The sequence below is a fragment of the Micropterus salmoides genome, unplaced genomic scaffold (assembly GCF_014851395.1).
Source record: "Micropterus salmoides isolate LMB-PRFRI ecotype aquatic unplaced genomic scaffold, ASM1485139v1 Ms_hic_scaffold_9, whole genome shotgun sequence".
NCBI classification, from domain to species: domain Eukaryota; kingdom Metazoa; phylum Chordata; class Actinopteri; order Centrarchiformes; family Centrarchidae; genus Micropterus; species Micropterus salmoides.
Window position 1 is genome coordinate 16319222 of NW_024044681.1, and position 19730 is coordinate 16338951.

A 19730-nucleotide genomic window follows, 5' to 3' on the forward strand; every position below is an offset into this window, starting at 1 on the left:
ACTATGTGTTCAGACAGAACATGAAGTGCATTATAGATGCGATGCCGTGATAGCAAGTCAATGGAAAAGTGTAAGTAGATGCAACTGTTTCAGTGAGAGAGAAAAATTTGAACACATCTGTTTTCAAACAGACAAAAATGTACACACAGATAGCAACTATAACTAAAAAAGCATCTAGAAACACTCTAGGAGCCACATAGAAGGCATGTCCAAGTCTGCCTTTGCAAACACCTATGAAGTCTACCAAGCATTTAACAAGACCAAAACTAAACAAACTAGCCCAGCTAAGTTTTGCTTAGCCAGAATCCACAAGCACAAAAGTAGGGGTGCGATAACACATATTCTGATTTATTACCTTTTTTCAACTGCAAATTGTGTCCCTATCAACAGTTGAACTACATAACTTGTACTACTGCAACATAAATCAATTGTGTTGGAAGAAAAAAGCATGCCGTCTCTGCCTCCAATGCAGTCACATCTACTCTCAGAGGTGTGATGTGACCTGTGAAAGAGCACTTCCTCTTGCACAATATGAACACGATATTATGAGTGGTGTAGTTAAGTTTTATATCCTGTTCTCATTATCAAATTGTTGTTGTTTCACTTAAGAGAATGTTTAACAAAATAAAATAAATAAATTATTCCTGCTGTTAATTAATGCCTGATTCCATGTTGTTGCTGCCTCTGATTAACTAAACATATTAACAGTATAGATCAAAAGGTGAAACAATCTCTCATGCATTTTTTGCCCTGAATGTTTTTTATAAGCAAATAAAATTCTTAATAAATCAAGTTGTTGCTTGTCTGCTTTATTGTATTGTTAAATGCAACAGTTCCTGCTAGTTTATGTGTTACAGCAGAGATGAAGTGAATGTCTCCTGAGAGAGTTGAATGAGGTACTGTGAATAAGGAAGTGACAGAGAAAGAAAAAGCTGTGGTTTTTAACTGTCAGCCTCATACAGTTTAATTTCGCATCACCTGAGTTGCCTGTGACAAGGTTTGTAAGTTACATACAGTATGTATTTTGTTTTTTTAAACAAGTTTGTTTGTACAGTACATTGAGAGGCAGAAAGTGTGTATGTCTTCATTTTCCTTTGTAGAAACACTGTCATCCTCAGGCAGGTTTACAATGTGCATAGTTTAATTTAAAAAAATCAGGTTTCAGGTTTAAAATGTGGACGGCAACCTCTCCCATCAATTGTAGTTCATCAACCAATCAACCAATATTGTGCATTTAAATCCTTGTCATGAAACAGTACAATAAGCTGCATCCTGTAACAATATTTCTCTTTTTATTGTAAATTATTACCATGTACACAAGAGCAACACAAATACTTATAATGTATATAGAGTAAGAGAAATACATCTTACAGTGTCAGTTTGACAAAAGCAAAGGATGGTGCATTCACAGCCGGAGGATTTTTGTGCAGTTGTATTTGCAGCTGAAAAGGAAACTCACACCTCAGTTACTTGAAAGACCTCTGCCATCTGTGCACTTCTTTATGTTTGTGATTTGGCACTTGACACTTTACTTAAGACTGATTTTAATGGTCCTCAATGTATTAAAGAACAAAATACAACTCTTTTAAATATGAATAGGAATGTAATATATGTGAGATAGTTTGACAGATTTTTTGATTGGCTGTCAAGAAAAAGAAAGTCATTAACTGTACATTCATAATCCTTGAAGAATGTATTAAATGTATTAAATGTATATAGCAAAAATACAAGTTTTATAGTGTATGAAGTAAAATATCTGGAGCATGCTAGTGTAACTTCATATATTCACCGGAGTAAATATTCAAAGTGGACAATATATTTATTATGTATGTTTTAGCTGTGGCTTCTTTCAGCTTAGTGTGAGTAGTCCTTTAGTTTCATGGATGAGTCTTTTGGTGAACTTTTCACCAACAATGTCAATCAGCTCATCACCAGAGAGGCTACCGCTGTGTGTGTAGTAGGGATACATGTGATTTGTCATTATGTGTGTGAGTTTTGAATTATAAAGTTATTTGTTTGGTGTACTTTATATTAGGCCCCTCTGAAGATAAACACCAGAAGCACAGGTACTGGTCCATAATTTACATTTGTTTTATAGCAGCCAATAATATACTTGAATCTTGGTCATGATCGTCCAATTAATATGTCGTAACTACATTTTGAAACTGTTTTAGGTAAATGTAACCATTTACACAGTGACTAGAACATCTCACACAGCACAAGATAATTTAGAAATGTTAAAATTGAATACATAGGAAAATCTGCAACAAAGACCACTTGGACCACTGTTCATTTATTTATTTTAGGTTTATTGAGCAGGGACAATGCACTCTAATAATACATAAATAAATGTATGATGTGCTAGAATTGGCCAAAGGCCTATTTTATATCTGCTGTCCCTGGACAGACGGTAATATGTCACACATAAAAAGGATTTAGCTAGTTTCAAGTTTAAGAAACCATTGTTTATGTTGGCAGTCTTCATCGTAGTACCGCCAAAGCTATGAATCTTAGTACTTTGTTTATTGGCAAGTTGTGGGTGAGAACACAGTAACCACTTCCTTGCTGCTTATCACACAAAAAAAGGTGCATAAACGACCCTTCTGTTAGTATAGAGTTCACAGTTCAGTGTTCAACAGCTGCAAAGAAGACATCGCACCATTGTGAATGCAGTGAGTGACAGTTTTGAATTTTTTTTCTTGTACTGAGATTAGCTAAAGTGAACAGAAACATTGAAGTGCGTTGTCTTGATTTTATAGTTTGTAGTTTGAGGGTATAAATTCTCATCCCTTTTCTGAAACAGCCTAATTATGAAAACGCTCCATATATGACATTCATTTTGTACAAGCTTTATTCTTTTTATTTAAAATTGACTTTTAAACTTACTTGTAATCTTAAATTTGGTAATTTTATAGTATGTAGATAAATAAAGTTGAAGAATATGAATTATGTGTTTCAACAGAAAAACAATGATTTCCACCTACATGATCATGACCGCTCTGACAACAACAGCTCTGGCAACAACAGCTCTGACAAAAGGTACTCTTTGAAAATATGTTACTATTACTACATCACGGTGTTTAGACAATTCATAAAAAAATTTAAAATCAAAGTGTAAAAATGCAGCAGCAGAAATATATTATTTACAGGTAAATGTATGACTTTTGGCCGCAAATATGATAATATAAAAATGTAATAATAATAATTAGGGCTGTCAAATGATTAAAATTTTTAATCAAATTAATCAGAATTTTCAGTGGATTAATCAGGATTAATCACTATTTGCAATTACACCTGAATCCTAACCATTTTTTTTTTCTGAAATGCATACCAAAAGATAAATAAAAAGACACAGATACATAGTTTTCATATTATGTCTGTTTATTAACACAGCCAAATAATGGTGGTTTAAATCAAGCTGAAACATACTACACACCATAATATTTGTTTTTGTAATGTCCCATCGCTTCTTCTTTGGCATTCCTCTTAACCAGGATGTACAATTTACAGCATTAAATTGAACATAAAGCAATAAATGTAGTCAAATCATAACAGTGACCTACTATATTTTTGCACAATTTGAGTCATCTGTTGCGTTTTTATGTGGAAAAAAAACATTTTCAATAAAACTTTTAAATCAAACCAAAGAACAATCTTTTACCTTTTCGTCCATTCTTTAATCCAGTTGCTCAAAAATCCAGTTTCTAACTACTATAACATGTTGCACTGAAACTGGTCTTTTTGTTTGAACATCACCTTTCAAATCTACTGAGCTTCATCATCTTTCAGCCAGTTGCTGAGGCAAACTAATTTGTTCACATTTTCTGAAAGTAAAGCTGATCTTTTCTTGTTCACAATGTGACCTGCAACTGAGAAAAGTGGTTCACAGGGAACAGTGGTTGCAGGAGTGGCTAGATATTTGTCAGCTAGTGAGGCCAGCTTCTCATGGGCTCCTGAATGAGATGCCCACCACCTCAAGGGGCAGTCCTCCAATTTAATGGTGGGCTCTGCTCTGTACCTCTGTATGGCAGGTTGGACCTCTTCATCTTCTGATTCTGAATCTGAACCCATTTGCAGAAGGCTGATTTTCTTCCTGGGTGGCCCATCATCATGTGTCTTTGAAGACTTTCTGGGTGATTCTTGTTGCAGCATCCGTTCAAGTGTGGTCCACACCGCTTCCCTGTCTGTCTTGGGCAGGCATTTCAAGTCTTTGAAACGAGGATCCAAAACTGTAGCAATCTGGAGCCATGCATTGTTGAGCTGTTCTTGACGGGATGCTAGGTCCTCTTTGAACTTGGTCTTGAATCTCACCACATATGCAGGGTCCTCATCACAGGCTTCCATCTTGAGATGCAAGTGGCAGAGAGAAGGTAGTACCACAGAACAGGAGACATAGGCCTCTCCACCCAGGAGCTCAGTTACATACCTACGCACACAAACACACACATGCACACAGAGACAATCTATTATTAGAACAGTGGTTATCAACATATTATTATTATTATCATTATTATTATTATCATTATTATTATTTACATACAAGTTATTGATATTTTACTTGGTTTAATTCATTCCAGAAAATAATAAAAGCAATGTTATTTGATAAGTTACAGACTGATTTACCTGCATGGCTCTAGAAGTGTCTCCAGCCTCTGCAGTTTATCCCACTCTGCTCGGCAAAACGAGTTTGTGATCCTGATTGTCCAGGGCTGCGATGACAGCCTCTTTATTTCTGCTCACGCACATTTCCAGCGTCGAATTCCAACGTGTTGGAACATCCTGGATCAATGGCTCTTACTTCTTTCCCAGGCTGACTTGTTGTGCTTGAAGCTCCGCAGCATTTGCTGGGCTGTGCTTAAAATGACCGACAACTTTGCGACACTTCTCTGCACCATGTGAGCGACACAGTTCATGTGTTCATAGCGTGTTAGTCGAATTGCGGCAACCATGTTGCGTGCACTGTCAGTCCCAATTGTTGTCGTCTTGCCCTTGATGTCCCACTTACGTGCAACAGACAGGAACTGTTCTTAAAAGCCTCCGCAAAATGACGCTCCTTAGTTTTTAATATAGTCAGCGCAAAAGACTTCAGTTCCCACGTGTCACTGATGAAATGTGCAGTTACTCCGAGGTAATTGTTGTTATTCACTGATGTCCAATGGTCTCCTGTCAGGGCGATATGATTTACTTGAGCCAAGACCTCTTTCCTTTTTTCTTTTTCGTTTTGATAGAGGTCGTGGATTGACTTGACGGTGGCCTATAGGATGAGTCTTGAGACGCCACTTGCAAAACATCAATGAAACCTGAGTCTTCTACAATACTAACGGGTCTACAATCCTTTGCAATCCATTTTGCTATTTTGTTGGTCAAATTATCTGAGGTTGATTTTGTTAATGGCCCGCGAAAATTCAGCGTGGTCTGGCGCGAACCACTTGCTGAACCTGACGAAACAAGCAAACGCATGTTTGGCGTTGACATGGTACCTCAAGCTTGAACAGCTCCGGTGAAATTGAAACTCCTTGTTACAAATCTTGCAAATAACCTTGTACTTGTTAACTGTACCATCATCATTCTTTTTATATTTGAATCCGTCAATAGGCCCACTTTGCTCACCTTGCTCCATCTCGCCTCTAGCTCCCGTCCCAACCACTTTCCTGACCTGAATAATTTGTCGTTAAAATGCGTTAAAAAAATTGACGTAATTAACGACAAACAACGAATTAACGTCGTTAACGCGCTATTTTTGACAGCCCTAATAATAATATAATAATAATAAATTTTATTTATAGAGCACCTATCAAAATGAAGTACAAAGTGTTTCACACAGACACAGAGAGAAAGATTACATAAAATACTACAGTGAATGCACGAGGGTAAAATAAAATTAAAATAAAGTAACAATAAAATTAAATATTACAATGAGCAGGATAAAGGAAGAAATGAAATAACAATACAAACAATAATAAAAGCTGGCAGCTCAGATAAAATCAGGATATGCTTTGAGATTAAAAGTGCATTTTTAGAAAACATTTGAAAGAAGACACTGACTGACATCCTGATTTCCTCAGGCAGGTTGTTCCATAGCCTCGATTAAAAGATCCAAAATATAATCTGGAGCCATGTCATGGAGAGCCCTAAATGTAATCAATAAGACATCAGTGTTGATTAAAAAGTCATTAGAGACTCTGAGAATCGCTGTCTCAAAACTGTGATACTGATGGAAGCCAGAATGGAACTTATCAAAGATGTTATTGTTTTCCATAGCAGCAAGGAGCAGCTTTTTTTTGGAGAATCTTTGAATTAAAAGGCAGTTCAGAGATTGGATGATGATTGTCTAGGATGGTAGGACCAAGGCCAGGTTTTGTTTTTGAACTGGTTGGACTAACAAGTACAGCGAGCTATTAAAAATTGACAGAAAATGTTGACCAATACAATCCATGGCTTTTTTAATTAATAAACTTAATTGGGATTATGTCAAGAGGGCTGGAGGATACTCTCATTAGACATCATTTCTTTAAGATCAGGCAGAGTAACTGAAGAGAAGTAGCAACAGGAATCCTGGAGTTGGTGACTAACATCTGAAAAGGGAGAATTGGGAATGATACTTCACCTTTCCAGCAAAGTGTGATAAATACACAATATATAAAATGTTGAAATTGTCTGTACTGTTTCCTTTTCCACACTGGAATGAAATGCTGGACACAAATAACAAGTAATTATTCTAATCTGTATTTTACATTCAGCATTTGATTTTGATTTTTTTTGTTTTTTAGGGTTAACTGAATGCAATTTCTCTGGACGCTCTGGAACTCAGCAGTGTTTTGGAGCCGTCGGACAGCTGTTGATTTTTCATTTGCCAAATGCACCAAATACAGAGGTTAGGTTGACAAAGGATGATAAATATCTAATTTTAAAAATAGTCAAAAATCAGATAGAGACTGCCCATAAAGAATATACAAATCTGTCTGATCGCTTCACCAACGGAACAATCAAACTAGGTAAAGCAATGAAGAGACACTCTGGAGATTACCTGTTGGAAGAATTTGGATCTAACGGTGCTTCACTGAAAAAAGTTAAAGTGCATCTACAAATACAAGGTTGGTGAACAGTTTCAGGAATGTTTTTCTGATTGAAACTTTCGATTTCAAACTATGGATGAAAAAATTTAATTGTACATGTGAAACAGGAATTAAAGAAGATATTTTAGAATAAAATAAAAAATGTATAGAAAACTGGAATGAAACTTAATTTTTGAACACTTTACACCTTCATCTTAGAATGTTCAATGTAAAATAAGTGTGTACATGTGTATTTTTTTAAGGTGTCTGTTATTAATAAGCCTTTATTTATAGATAGATCCAACTTAATGATAAATATATGTTCATTATAGTTTATTTTTTGCACAGTACAAAGTGACAGGAAATATAGGGAGAGAGAGATACATCACAGAGTTGGTATTGAATTAGTGAATTTTACTTTGCATGATGTGCTATATAGTGTGTTAGTTACTGTTTGTCTTCCAGTTCCAGTGTCAAAGCCAGCTGTGTCTCAGATGTGTTTGTCACAAGAACAGATGGACATCACCTGCTCCTCTGATGAAGATGGAGTAGAGTTCATTTTGACTTTGGACGGTCTCTTACTGATACAAACCAGAGGCCACAACCAGTCCCCAAGCAGCTGGACTGCAAACATGCAGTCAGTGGCTGGGAATAAAACTGAACAAGACAAACCCAGTATTACAAATGTGACGATCAGCTTACACGGTCAGCTGACTGGAAAATTGCTGTGTAATGTTTGGAACAATGTCAGCAGAGATGAAACAGTTATTCACCTACAAAGCTGCAAAGGTACAAGAGTTCAAACTTTGCTTTCTTTCTTTTCTACACACAACAAAAATATAAACACTTGCTTTTGCTCCCATTTTTCATGAGTTGAGGTTTCAAATTCTCAAGGTTCAACTTTATTATCATGTGTATAAAAATACAATGAAATGCTTGAGCAAACAAGGCAAGAGAAGCACGTAGCAAGTCGCCATAGCACAGCACCATCATTTTCATTGAACTCCTAGATCTAGGAGTTCTTCTGTTCAAATCTGTGTTAGTGACGACTTGACAGGTGTGATTAAACAGCATGATTACTGCACAGGTGTGCCTTGAACTGGTCACAATAAAAAGCCACTCTAATATGTGCAGTTTTATCACACAACTCATTGTTACAGAGTTTTGAGGAAGCGTGCAATTGATCTTAATTAGCCTTTTGTATGGATAGAAGAAGTATTGGATCTTTTACTTCAACTAAAAGTGTTGCATTAATATTTTGTTGGGTGTAAATATCAGCTCCTCACTACAATGTCACATTCTATTACACATTTTTAAAAACCTTAATTACATTTTCTGACTGCATGGGACTGCTCATTGGACTCATTTTTTTAATCTGATACATGTCGAACACCTGATACATGACAAAATAATGGACAAGAAATATTTGAGAAACTTCTTGGAAGCTTTGAAATTAACATGTCACTGTCATCATCTAATTCTAGAGTTAGTTGGTTCCTTCCATGTTGTGACTGTGGCTGTGACAGCTGGTGTTGTCACTATCCTTCTCCTTGTGGCTCTGTGTCTCAGTATAAAACATCAACATTACGAACAAAGACCCACGACTGTTATTAATGAGGGTAAGTGAAAGATGTTCTCAAATGTCTTCATCTGCCTCAGAAAGGACCCATCCTGACATTAAGTTAGTTTACCAGAATGTTTAGACCTATGAATTATTTTTATGTTCTTTATTTCAGATAGCTAATGCATTACATTTATTTAATACTGTGAAAAGACTTTTTACAGGCTTGGTTGAAAAGGTTGAAAAGATAACAACATGTCCTCTGTGACAGGTTGCCACTCCAAAACACATTTCAGATTTCATGTCTGTTTTTTAATTTTTTTCCCCAGGTAACTTTGATGAAATTTCTGACGTTGTCTACACAGATGTTAGAGTGATAAAAAACAAAAAAAGCCAGACTCAACTGACATAATTTTCTCCTAAAACATTATTTAGCATTTTGAAATGTAACTTAAGTTAAACCTTGCTGCAAACCTATAAAACCCTTGTGATAAAAAAATGTGATCATGGATCATTGTCATGCCTGTCCAAAAGTTTTTTTCTTTTGTGATTAGTATGCTTGCAAATATATCTATTGTGCACTATTTTCACACTAGTTTTATTTTCTATAGGTTTTTAAACTACTATATTTAAATTGTTAAAGTTGTTTTTTAAGCATTCATGTATTTGCTTACCAAAAATGAAAATGCCATTATGTGATTTTATTTTCTGTTGCTCTGTAATTGTGTGGTACTGTAAGACAAGTGTTTTTTTACTTCTATTTTTCAAATAAACATACTGATAATATTGATGATTTCCTGTGATGTATTATCATGTAAACTAAATAAACTTTCTCTGACTGTGAAGGTCTGTAAGTGGTGTTTTAGCTGAAGTTAGCTCAATAATCTCAGATGTCACTAAATGTATGTACTAACCATCAACTGTGAATATGTTTATATATAGTTGTTGTTTTTTTAAAGAAAACTGTAAAATAACCATGGTGGTGATAGTATAAAATACATCCAAAGATAAATGATGGGCATTATGCAATTATCAATAGCAAATAACAGAAAGCCTATCCTAGGTTGACATTCAATGATATCTTTTAGACAAGTAGTGGCTACATGGCAAATTTGTAAAAACAGCTCCACTTATTACAGTTTACTGCTTATTGTTCCTGTATTTTTCTTGTTCCTTGAAGCTAGGACTAATGACCCCGGTGTGAATGTATATGGATTCACTTCTTGTAGACATCCATCATTATCCGTGTTTGTCTTGACCAATGAACTCAAATCTTTTTTAAAGACATATTCCTATATCCTGTCAATTAAAGTAAAAGTGGACTATGTGCTTCTGACTCCATGCACACCACTGCCATATTACGCATTGTAAAAACTGAGAATATATCTTCTAGCTTCAGTGTCAAAGCCAGCTGTGACCACAATGTGTTTGTTTCCAGTACCTCTCTAGAGGCAGATGGAGTTCAGTCATTTATTGATCCACACAAGAGCCCACAGACAGCTCCCGAGCAACATATCATCTCAGTATATATTTTGGTTTGATGTTTGCATCTGTACCGGCGACCTGTCCAGGGTGTACCTCGCCTTTCGCCCGATGTCAGCAGCGACCCTGTACGCAGGATAAGCGGTTGACGATGGATGGATGAACTTAAAGTGCAGCTTGTGGGTGACCTCTGGTGGAAGCAAACTGTTCTTCCAGTTACCAACAGGGAGCTTGAATTACAGACTTTAAACAATGTAGTGCAAATCTTTAAAAACACCAGATGGAGCCAAAAGGCCACACATGTAACTAGGTGCTGGACATGAAACTGAATCACAAATCAGCATTAAATCTGTAAATATACAACTTAGTTAGTGTGAGAGCTGCACCTATCTTCCTACAAACTTCATTTCAACTTCAAAATGTACATCTTTTTCACGCTATTATTTTCATTTCTGATATTTGTAATGGTTGATTTTATATTAATATTTTTATGCATTTAAAAAGAAAGGGTTTCTATGGGAGTGGAGACTAAATATATTCCAAACTTCTCAACTTTAAGGGCTTGCTGCATATGTGCAGCTATAGACTCCATCTAGGCTTTAAACTGCAGGAAAGATGTTGATCTTTCCAAGTTGTATTTAATGATTGCTAAAACAATCACATCATAGTTTAGGAGATATTTACTTCCAGGCTGAAAGGTACTTTCAAGCAAATGCACTTTTCTTTTAACAATACATGAAATTGTGAGCCATATTAGTATTGTGCTTTGATAGCTCAATAGCCGACAGTTTTAATTGATTTGCAAGTTTACACAGCTATGTGATGTTGAAACTTAGTGACAAACAAAATGTTCAGATGAACTAAAACTACCAAAATGACAACTAATAAGCTTTATTGTGATGACAAATGACTTTCCTATCAAGAAAATATCAAATTGTGAGTATTCAAAAAAGGTCTGGTGAAAAGCTTGCTTTGTAGAGGGTTTTTTTTGCAAAGCAATACATATCTTCCAAAAGCAAACAATTCTTGCTAAACTCTTTAAACTCTTTGAACAAGAAGCAGATACCATGCACTGATAGTATAAATGAAGGTGTCAGTTCCCACTGACTGGCAGTTGTTGTTTTTAAATTTGTATATTGTTGGTCTTTCTAAATGCAATGAATGAAAATGTAGAAGTGTTTCCGTTTTGTGGTCGAGTGCCCTCTCTTGGTGCATTGGAGGCATTACATTTCAATTCAACACTAGATCAATGGACAAAGTCAAAAGCAATGTTACTCTCACAAAGTGCCTGAATAGTTTAGTGGTTAAAGTGTTGAACTTAAGATCCAAAGGACGAAGGATCAAATCCTAGAAAGGATATTTTAACCAAATGGAGCACACTTCAGGACACCAGAGTGGAGGAGGTGGAAGAAGAAGAGGACGAAGAGGAAATGCAGTAAGGAGAGGAGTAAGAGGTGAAGGAAGAGGAACAATAGGAGTTGGAGGAGTAGAAGGGATAGGAGGAAGATGAGGAGAAAGAGGAAGCCGAGCAGGAGCAGGGCAGAGGAGAAGGAGTAGGGAGGAGGAGGAGGTGAAGAAGGAGGTGGAGGAAGCAGAGGGAGGAGTAGGTGGAGAAGGAGGTGGAGAATATCTCTGGCTGGGGCAGAATAATTTCTTCAGTGTGTTGTACTGTACAGTACACTAAGGAATAAAAAATGTGTGCAAATGTGCAAATGTTCATTAAGCAATAGCTCCGCTTCGCATCGGGCCGAACAACGGCCCTTATATGTGATATAATAAGCGTATACCATGGCCTGTCGTGAGCTTTTGCTTTTATAAAACGGTTAACAAGTGTGGCAAAAAGAAAGTAGGCTAAAAGATGCACTACAATTTGACTTTGTTTTATTTCATCAACAGTCATTTATTTATGAATACAAAAAGTATTTCCACCAGGCTGCCAGTGGGCTATCACGGTTGCTAAGCAACATACATCAAAGGCTAGAATTATTAGAACTACTTATTCTTTTTGAGAGGGAGAACCACAAGCAACATTACTTTTAACCAGTTTTTGTAGTATTGTTTTGAATTTATCTCACCAGTGTGTAAGGCTGTGTCGTAGTGTGTGTGTTTTTGAGGGCTTGTGTCATGTCTGAGAGCAAAGTTTGGATTTTCAGAAAGTTTGAATAGTTTTGAGTGGAGAGCTTCATTTTGACCTGAAAATAGGATGTTTGGGAAATTGAGTAAGAAGTTGTGGATTTGTTCCGAGAAAACAAGGCATGATTTCAACAAATGTGTTTAAGCAATCGAGAAAAACTGTTACTGAGTACGTTTGGTGCATATGCTAAATTGTTTTACCTGTAGTTGGTGGTAAAGTATTTGAAAAAGTGCTGATGGAGCAGCAGTTAGCTGACAACTCTCACATGCATTTTCTTTTAGGAAATGCTGAGTCTAGTTTTTGTTTATTTTAGTATGGCTGCTTAGTTTAAATACTGGAGTGATGCACCGCACTGTTTCCATCTCTTCATTCCACATCATGTCAGACTCTCATGGTAGAGTCCAGTCCAATTATTAGGCCATGTTTAAACAGACAGCACTGCTTAAAAATGTTCACTCCCTCCATTTGCTTTGCAGCACCAGGGGTGCCAAGGCTCAGCCAAAGAACACAAGGTTGTGCTGCAAAAGACTTGACCTGGCTAAACCTTTGCCGTAATGCAACACATCTGGAAATACACTGCGTAGGCCAAATAAATCTATTTCGAAACTATTGGACATTATTTTTATACATACACATATTTGGTGTGGCCAGCCTTAAAAACAGCATCAATTCTTCTAGGTACACTTGCATATAGTTTTTGAGAGAATGATGCAGATGTTGGCCCAAACATCTTGGAGAACTACCCACAGGTCATGGAAGGATGGATGGATGGATAGATGGATAGATTTTTAGGGGCAAATGAGAGTGAAATACTCACACTATAAAGCATTTATATACATATTAAACTAAATACCCTAGCCTAGCCTACCCTGTGGCTGAAGCAGAGACTGAGAACACAGTTGTGGTTCACAGCGTTTTCCGTTCTAGTTGTGAACAACCTTAGACATGAGTTTACTTTTAGTTTCCTCTAATAAACTTTGGTGATACAAACTGTGGTGAATAATGTACATGTACTTGGTTTGGAAATAAATACCACGTGGTTACATGTTGAGAGGCAGGAAATGCTTATTTGTAGTACAGTTCGCAGAAATACAAAGTTTTCTCATCCTTAAACAGAGATCTGATTAAAATACAGAGAGAGAGATGCTTGTCCTCCATTTCATTTGCTGCAGTCATGTCTTTGTGAGGAAATATTTTGAATTTAAATGTTGCCATAACATTGCAAATATGATTATTAGATGCATCCTTCTCAGGCATCTTCTTGACAATGCAAATATGTCTGCTATACTTGAAAACATACATGTATACAAAAGTTGTAATATGATTTCACACTTTCCTTAGGACACTGTTTTTTCTGGACTTGGCCAGCTGTTGTTTTGTATAATGTGATCAGCTAATTGTAGGCAGAGCTGTCATTTATTTTATTTGTGTATAGCCTGCATTTTTGTTCACGCTGAGGTTTCTTTTCCCTCTCACTGATTATCCACTTTGAGAATACTATAGGTACTGTGGGCTTTATAGAGGAAATTGTTAAGGCGTTATGGCGTTGATAATTCCATGTGAACCATAACTCAGTATCATTGGTGGTGTTGTGATACCACTACAACTACATGAAGTGCACAATAAATAAAAAATAAAAAACTATACATGCAAAATGAGCATAATGTAATGGTCCACAGCAAATTATATAGAACATAAGATAACTAGATGGATTTAGAGGTAAATGTCCCTAGCATGCAACCACAAATAACTTGCTAGTAGCTATAGCACATTTATTAAAACTCTGTCCAAACAACTACGCAGTACAGACTTGTATACACACCCGCTTATTCCTCCATTCTTCTTACTTGTAGCAAGGATCAATGGCCACAGACTGCACATTTATTTTTAATTTGTCTTCACATTTCCACTGTACAGTATAACATATTGTCTTGAAGTTATATATTGGGACACTGGAAACTACATTATAAGCATTGGATCCATGCGGGTTTCATGTATATAAAGCAAACACACCCCTATACACTAATTGTTTTTCAAATATATGAACAACTGAGATAAAAGGAGTTATTTATTATTGTGTGTGATTAAGATCTGAAAGTTGTCTTATGTGTTTGAGCACCAGACACAGAAGTTATTACTTCATTCACATATTGACAGGAATAGCTCACACAGAGCGTGATAATTTTGAAACGTGAACTAAAGGCAGCAGAAAATACTTCAGCGCTTTAGTAGTACTTACAGTCAATGAGTGCAAATAACCACTTCCGCAATTCTCAACACAAAGACCAGATATATGGCAGCTTGCTGTCAGTGGAAAATTCACAGGCCAGTCATCAAGCCACAGAGACGACATCCTATTGTAAAGGCAGTGAGTAAATTTGACTCTAGTAATGCTGATATTAGTTTAAGTGTGCAGAAAATGTTAAGTATTTCATTCATTTAAAAAAATAATTTTTTTAAAGGACTATATATTTATCTTTTTATTATGAAAAAATCTATACATGGCATCTATAATGACCAAGCTTAGGATTTATTGAGTTGTCCTTTTAACTCCAGAAACTGAGGAAATTTTAATTTGATGTTTCTGCATGTAGAAGAAATATCCTATGTAACAGAGATAATGTGACTGTATTACAACAGGAAATGACTTCCATCTACATGATCATCACAGGTCTGGCAATAACAGCTCTGGCAAAAGGTACGCTTCAGTATAATTATGTAGTTTACAGAACTGGTATGTTGACCAAAATCACTAAAGATTTTAATGATGCAATATTTTAGATCCTTCAAAATCAGTTATTACATTATATTATCCATTTTCATGATGAGTTATGTTACTATACCATAATAATACCATTACCAGGTACTTAATTCAAATTATGAGATTATATATATATTATATTTATAGCATTGATTTCACTTGATTAAAACATTTTCATAATATATGTATGACTTGGAAGTGGTAATGGTCTGGTAATTTTTTCTACACAGAAATGAAATATCACACACCAGATACAAGAAATACTATTATTTTGTATAAATATTTTTAATCATGTTTTTTTCCTATCAGGGGCTTTGGAATGCAATTTCTCTGAACCTACTGGAGCTCAGCGGTGTTTTGGAGCACTCGCTGAGCCGTTGACTTTTTACTTGCCCAACGGCGAAAATAAAAAATTGATGTTGATAAAGAATACCAAACTAAGAATTTTTAAAATACTCAATAATACAGTAGCATCTATAGATAAGGAATACCATCATTCTGCATTCTTCTCAAATGGAACTTTTAAGCTTGACAAGGCAACAAAAAAAGACTCTGGACATTACCAGTTGGAAACATATAGAGCTACTGATGGTGTATTATTGCACAAAATCAACATGTCTCTAGAAATACAAGGTAAGACTAAAATACTTTCCAAATTTTAAAGTATATATAATGTTTAGAGTATATATAAATAAAAGGCATGTTCAATTCAAAAGGTAGATGAAAGAAATGTGTTTTAAAGCAAAAATAAGAACAAACACCTATATAATTTGTTTAAATTATAAAAGAATGTTGTGTCTGTCTCAAACGCAGTTTGTGTTAATTGTGTTAATGTATTATGATTACAAAATCTGTAACTTGTAGTTATTCTTAACATATTTGTAGTAGTAGTACTTATGTACATAACTAATTATACAAATACTGAATATTGCATAAAATTAATAATATTATATTATGGCATTTGTAATTTTATACTATATATAAAAAATTAAATACATATACATATGTACACATATACACACAGATATATATACACACACACACACACACACACACATATATATACACACACACACACACACATATATACATACATATACATATATATGTTTTTTTCCTTTTTCTTTATGCAGTACAGCTCTTTTATATTTGTTCATATATTTTTATGGATTTATATCAATTTACATATACCTACACTTAGACTAAGCAATGGTGAGCTGCATACTTTATTCTCTTTATCGATAGCCTTCAAACATCAATTCAACTTGCCATTGTTTTATTTTTGATTACATACTTTAAAGCGTTAAATGTTTTCCTATAATTAAAACATATATTAAAATAGACACCAGCTCCACAGTTTACAGATTTAGCATGGAAATTTACTTTGCATTACGTACTGTTTAACATTGTACATGTTACTATATGTTTGTCTTCCAGCTCCAGTGTCAAAGCCTGTTGTTTCTCAGATGTGTTTGTCAGAACAGATGAACATCAGCTGCTCCTCTGAAGGAGATGGAGTAGAGTTCATTTTGACTTTGGACAGTCTCTTACTGATGCAGACCACAGGCCACAGCCAGTCCCTGAGCAGCTCGACACTGTCACTGGTTGGGAGTACAGCTAAACAACATAATCTCAGAGTTTCAAATGTTACCATCAGCTTACATGGTCAACTGACAGGAAACTTGATGTGTAAAGTTTGGAACAATGTCAGCAGAGATGAAACAGTTATTCACCTACAAAGCTGCAAAGGTACAGAGTTTACTTTTCTACATGCAACAAAAATATAAACACAACACTTCTTATTGCTCTCATTTCTCATGAATTAAGTTGCCAAGTTCACAAGGTTCAACTTTATTATCATGTGTATAAAATAAAATAAAATGCAATGAAATTCTTGAGCAAACAAGGCCAGAGCAGCACGTAGCAAGTCACCATGGCACAGCACCATCATTCTCATAGAAACTTAAGCAAAAGATCTAGGAGTTCTTCTATGGCCACAAAAGGTTGATTACTCTAAAAATTTGTTCAAATCTGTGTTAGTGAGCACTTCACCTTTGCCAAGAAAATCCATCTATCTGACAGGTGTGCTTAAACAGCATGATTACCGCACAGGTGTGCCTTTTACTGGTCACAATAAAAAACCACTCTAATGTGTGCATTTTTAGCACATAAGACAATACTACAGAGGTTGTAAGGGAGCATGCAATTAGCACTCTGAGTGCAGGAATGTCCATTAGAGTTGTTGCCTGTGAATTAAAATTTCATTTGACTACCTACCATAATCTATATCATAGTCTCCAACATTGCTTCTGAGAATTTGCCAGTACATTCAACTGGCCTCAGAACTGCAGACCACATGTAGCCATGCCAGCCCAGCACCTCCGCATCCAGCCTTTTCACCTGCAAATTGTCTGAGACCAGCCACCCGGACAGTTAATACAACATTTGGTTTGAACAACCAAATAATTTCCACACAAACTGTCTGAAACAGTCTCAGGGAAGCTCATCAATGCTCTTTGTCATCACCAAGGTCTTGACCTGACTGCAGTTCGTTGTCATAACTGACTTGAGTGGGAAAATCCTCACCTTTGATGGTGTCTGACACTTTGTAGAAGTGTTCTCATTACAGATGAATCCCTGTTTACACTGTACTGTGCAGATGGTGGACATCGTGTATGGAGTCATATGAGCAAGTGGTTTAATAATGTCAGCGTTGTGAAGAGAGTGCCCCATGGTGGCAGTGGAGTTATGGTATGACCAGGCATAAGAACACAAGTACATTTTATTGATGGCAGTGCAAAAGGCACATTGTGGTCACACCAGATACTGATTGGTTTTCATGGATTATCTTGGCAAAAGTGAAATGCTTACTAACATGGATTTTAACAAATTTGTGAACAAAATTTGAGAGAAGTCAGCCTTTTGTATGGATAGAAGAAGTATTGGATCTTTTACTTCAACACAGACTTCAACCACAAAAATGGAAGTAAAAACAAGTGTTGCATTAATATTTTGTTAAGTGTAAATATCAGCTCCTCACTACTATGTCACATAGTATTACATATTTTTAAAAACCTTAATTACATTTTCTGACTGCATTGGACAGCTCATTGCTAATTTTTTTTATCCGGTACATGTCGAACACCTGATACATAACAAAATAATGTACAAGAAATATTTGAGATACTTCTTGGAAGCTTTGAAATTAACATGCCACTGTCATCATCTAATTTGTGTATCCTAGAGTTAGTTGGTTCCTTCCCTGTTGTGACTGTGGCTGTGATAGCAGGTGTTGTCACTCTCCTTCTCCTTGTGGCTCTGTGTCTTAGTATAAAACATCTACATAACAAACAAAGACCCACGACTGTTATTAAAGGGTAAGTGAAAGATTTTCTCAGATGTCTTCATCCGTCTCAGTAAGGACCATACTGACATTAAGTTAGTTTACCAGAGTTTTTAGACCTTTGAATTATTTTATCTTCATTTTAGATAAATAATACCATGAAAATATTTTTTACAGACTTGGTTGAAAAAGGTTGAAAAGATAACATGTCCTCTGTGACAGGTAGCCACTCCAAAACACATTTCACAGTCTGTTTTTAAATTTCCAGGTAACTTTGAAGAAATGTCTGAAGTTGTCTACAAAGATGATGACAAAGATAAAAAACACAGAGAAAGCCAGACCCAAGTGACATAATTTTTTCCTAAAAGGTTTACTTAGCACCTCACCCATTTTGAACCCTAACATTAACCTTTTTAGAAATCTATTTAACTCTTGTGATAAATAAAATTTGATCAAGGGTCATTATCTTGCCTGTACACAAGTTGTTTTTTAATTTTGTGATTAGTATACTTGCTACCATATCTACAGTGCACTATTTTCACAGTAAGAGTTTTATTTTCGCTAGATTTTTAAACCACTATATTAAAAGAGTTTAAATTGTGTTTGAAGAATTCATGCATTTGCTTTCCAAAAATTATGTGATTTTATTTTCTGTTGCCCTGTAATTGTGTGGAACTGTAGACAATTTATGAAACGTGTTTTTCATTTATTTTTGAAAATAAACATATTGATTTCCTGTGATATATCATCATTCTAACCAAATAAACTTCCTCTGACTGTAAAGGTCTGTAAATGGTGTTTTAGAAGTCAGATGATTAATCTCAGTTGTCTCTAAGTGTTTGTACTTGTCCTGAACTTCTTCATCGGTGGGACTAAAAGCAGGGGTAAGTTGAAGCCTGTACACAGGCAGTCCGGTCATTCTCATGTCTGTTGTTTATGAGCTGTTTGCATAGGAAGCTGCGAGGGCAGGCAGGTAGGCTACAGCAGCTCGCCTTGTATGGAATTTGCCAATGAATGCTATGAGAGGAATCAGCTCAGCTGTCAGCTGATGTGCTGCTTAAGATGGCTGCTATCAGCTGATATGCTGGAATGAGCTGAGCTTGACTTTGTTGCCTGCCTGAACTAATGCTATGCTTGATTTGTTTTGTCTTTCAGAAACGCTGTAAAATAACAAACAAAAAAACAAACCTTTAGTGGTGGTCATATTAAAATACATTCAAAGATATATGAAGGGCATTATGCAATAGTCAATAGCAAATAACAGAAAGCCTATCCTAGGTTGACATTCAATGATATCCCTTAGACAAGCAGTGGCTACATGGCACATTTGTAAAAACAACAACCAATGAAATCTTTTGTAAAGACATATTCCTATATCATGTTAACTAAAGTAA

General features: G+C 35.7%; 2 protein-coding genes and 2 long non-coding RNA genes across 4 annotated transcripts; 3 read left to right on the forward strand and 1 right to left on the reverse strand.

Moving 5' to 3' along the window:
- Nucleotides 1-2608: 2608 nt before the first annotated feature.
- Nucleotides 2609-9461, forward strand: LOC119895973. The gene is made up of 6 exons (XM_038709416.1): nucleotides 2609-2672; nucleotides 2963-3039; nucleotides 6771-7094; nucleotides 7521-7844; nucleotides 8540-8674; nucleotides 8946-9461. The coding sequence occupies exons 1-6, from the start codon at nucleotides 2668-2670 to the stop codon at nucleotides 9026-9028; spliced, it is 948 nt and encodes a 315-aa protein (XP_038565344.1). The 5' UTR covers nucleotides 2609-2667; the 3' UTR covers nucleotides 9029-9461.
- LOC119895974 (zinc finger BED domain-containing protein 4-like) lies at nucleotides 3207-5752 on the reverse strand. The gene is made up of 2 exons (XM_038709417.1): nucleotides 4624-5752; nucleotides 3207-4426 (listed from the first exon to the last, which is right to left on the reverse strand). Exon 2 carries the CDS (start codon nucleotides 4342-4344, stop codon nucleotides 3766-3768), a length of 579 nt encoding a protein of 192 aa, XP_038565345.1. The 5' UTR covers nucleotides 4345-4426; nucleotides 4624-5752; the 3' UTR covers nucleotides 3207-3765.
- Nucleotides 9462-14561: 5100 nt separating the features above from the next.
- On the forward strand, nucleotides 14562-15613 carry LOC119894858. The gene is made up of 3 exons (XR_005442987.1): nucleotides 14562-14600; nucleotides 14873-14930; nucleotides 15303-15613. It is a non-coding gene; the product is annotated as an uncharacterized LOC119894858 (long non-coding RNA).
- An 822-nt stretch (nucleotides 15614-16435) lies between these two features.
- LOC119896011 lies at nucleotides 16436-19008 on the forward strand. Its single transcript, XR_005443150.1, has 3 exons — nucleotides 16436-16742; nucleotides 18238-18370; nucleotides 18605-19008. It is a non-coding gene; the product is annotated as an uncharacterized LOC119896011 (long non-coding RNA).
- The last annotated feature ends 722 nt before the right edge of the window (nucleotides 19009-19730 follow it).

What these genes read in the sequence shown, in the direction of transcription:
- LOC119895973 (XM_038709416.1), top strand. An exon ending in AACAACAGCTCTGACAAAAG is followed by an intron (nt 3,040 to 6,770) that starts GTACTCTTTGAA and finishes TTTGTTTTTTAG; the next exon opens with GGTTAACTGAATGCAATTTC. An exon ending in AGTGCATCTACAAATACAAG is followed by an intron (nt 7,095 to 7,520) that starts GTTGGTGAACAG and finishes TTTGTCTTCCAG; the next exon opens with TTCCAGTGTCAAAGCCAGCT.
- LOC119895974 (XM_038709417.1), bottom strand. Translation starts at nt 4,344, where the DNA reads ATGGAAGCCTGTGATGAGGACCCTGCATATGTGGTGAGATTCAAGACC.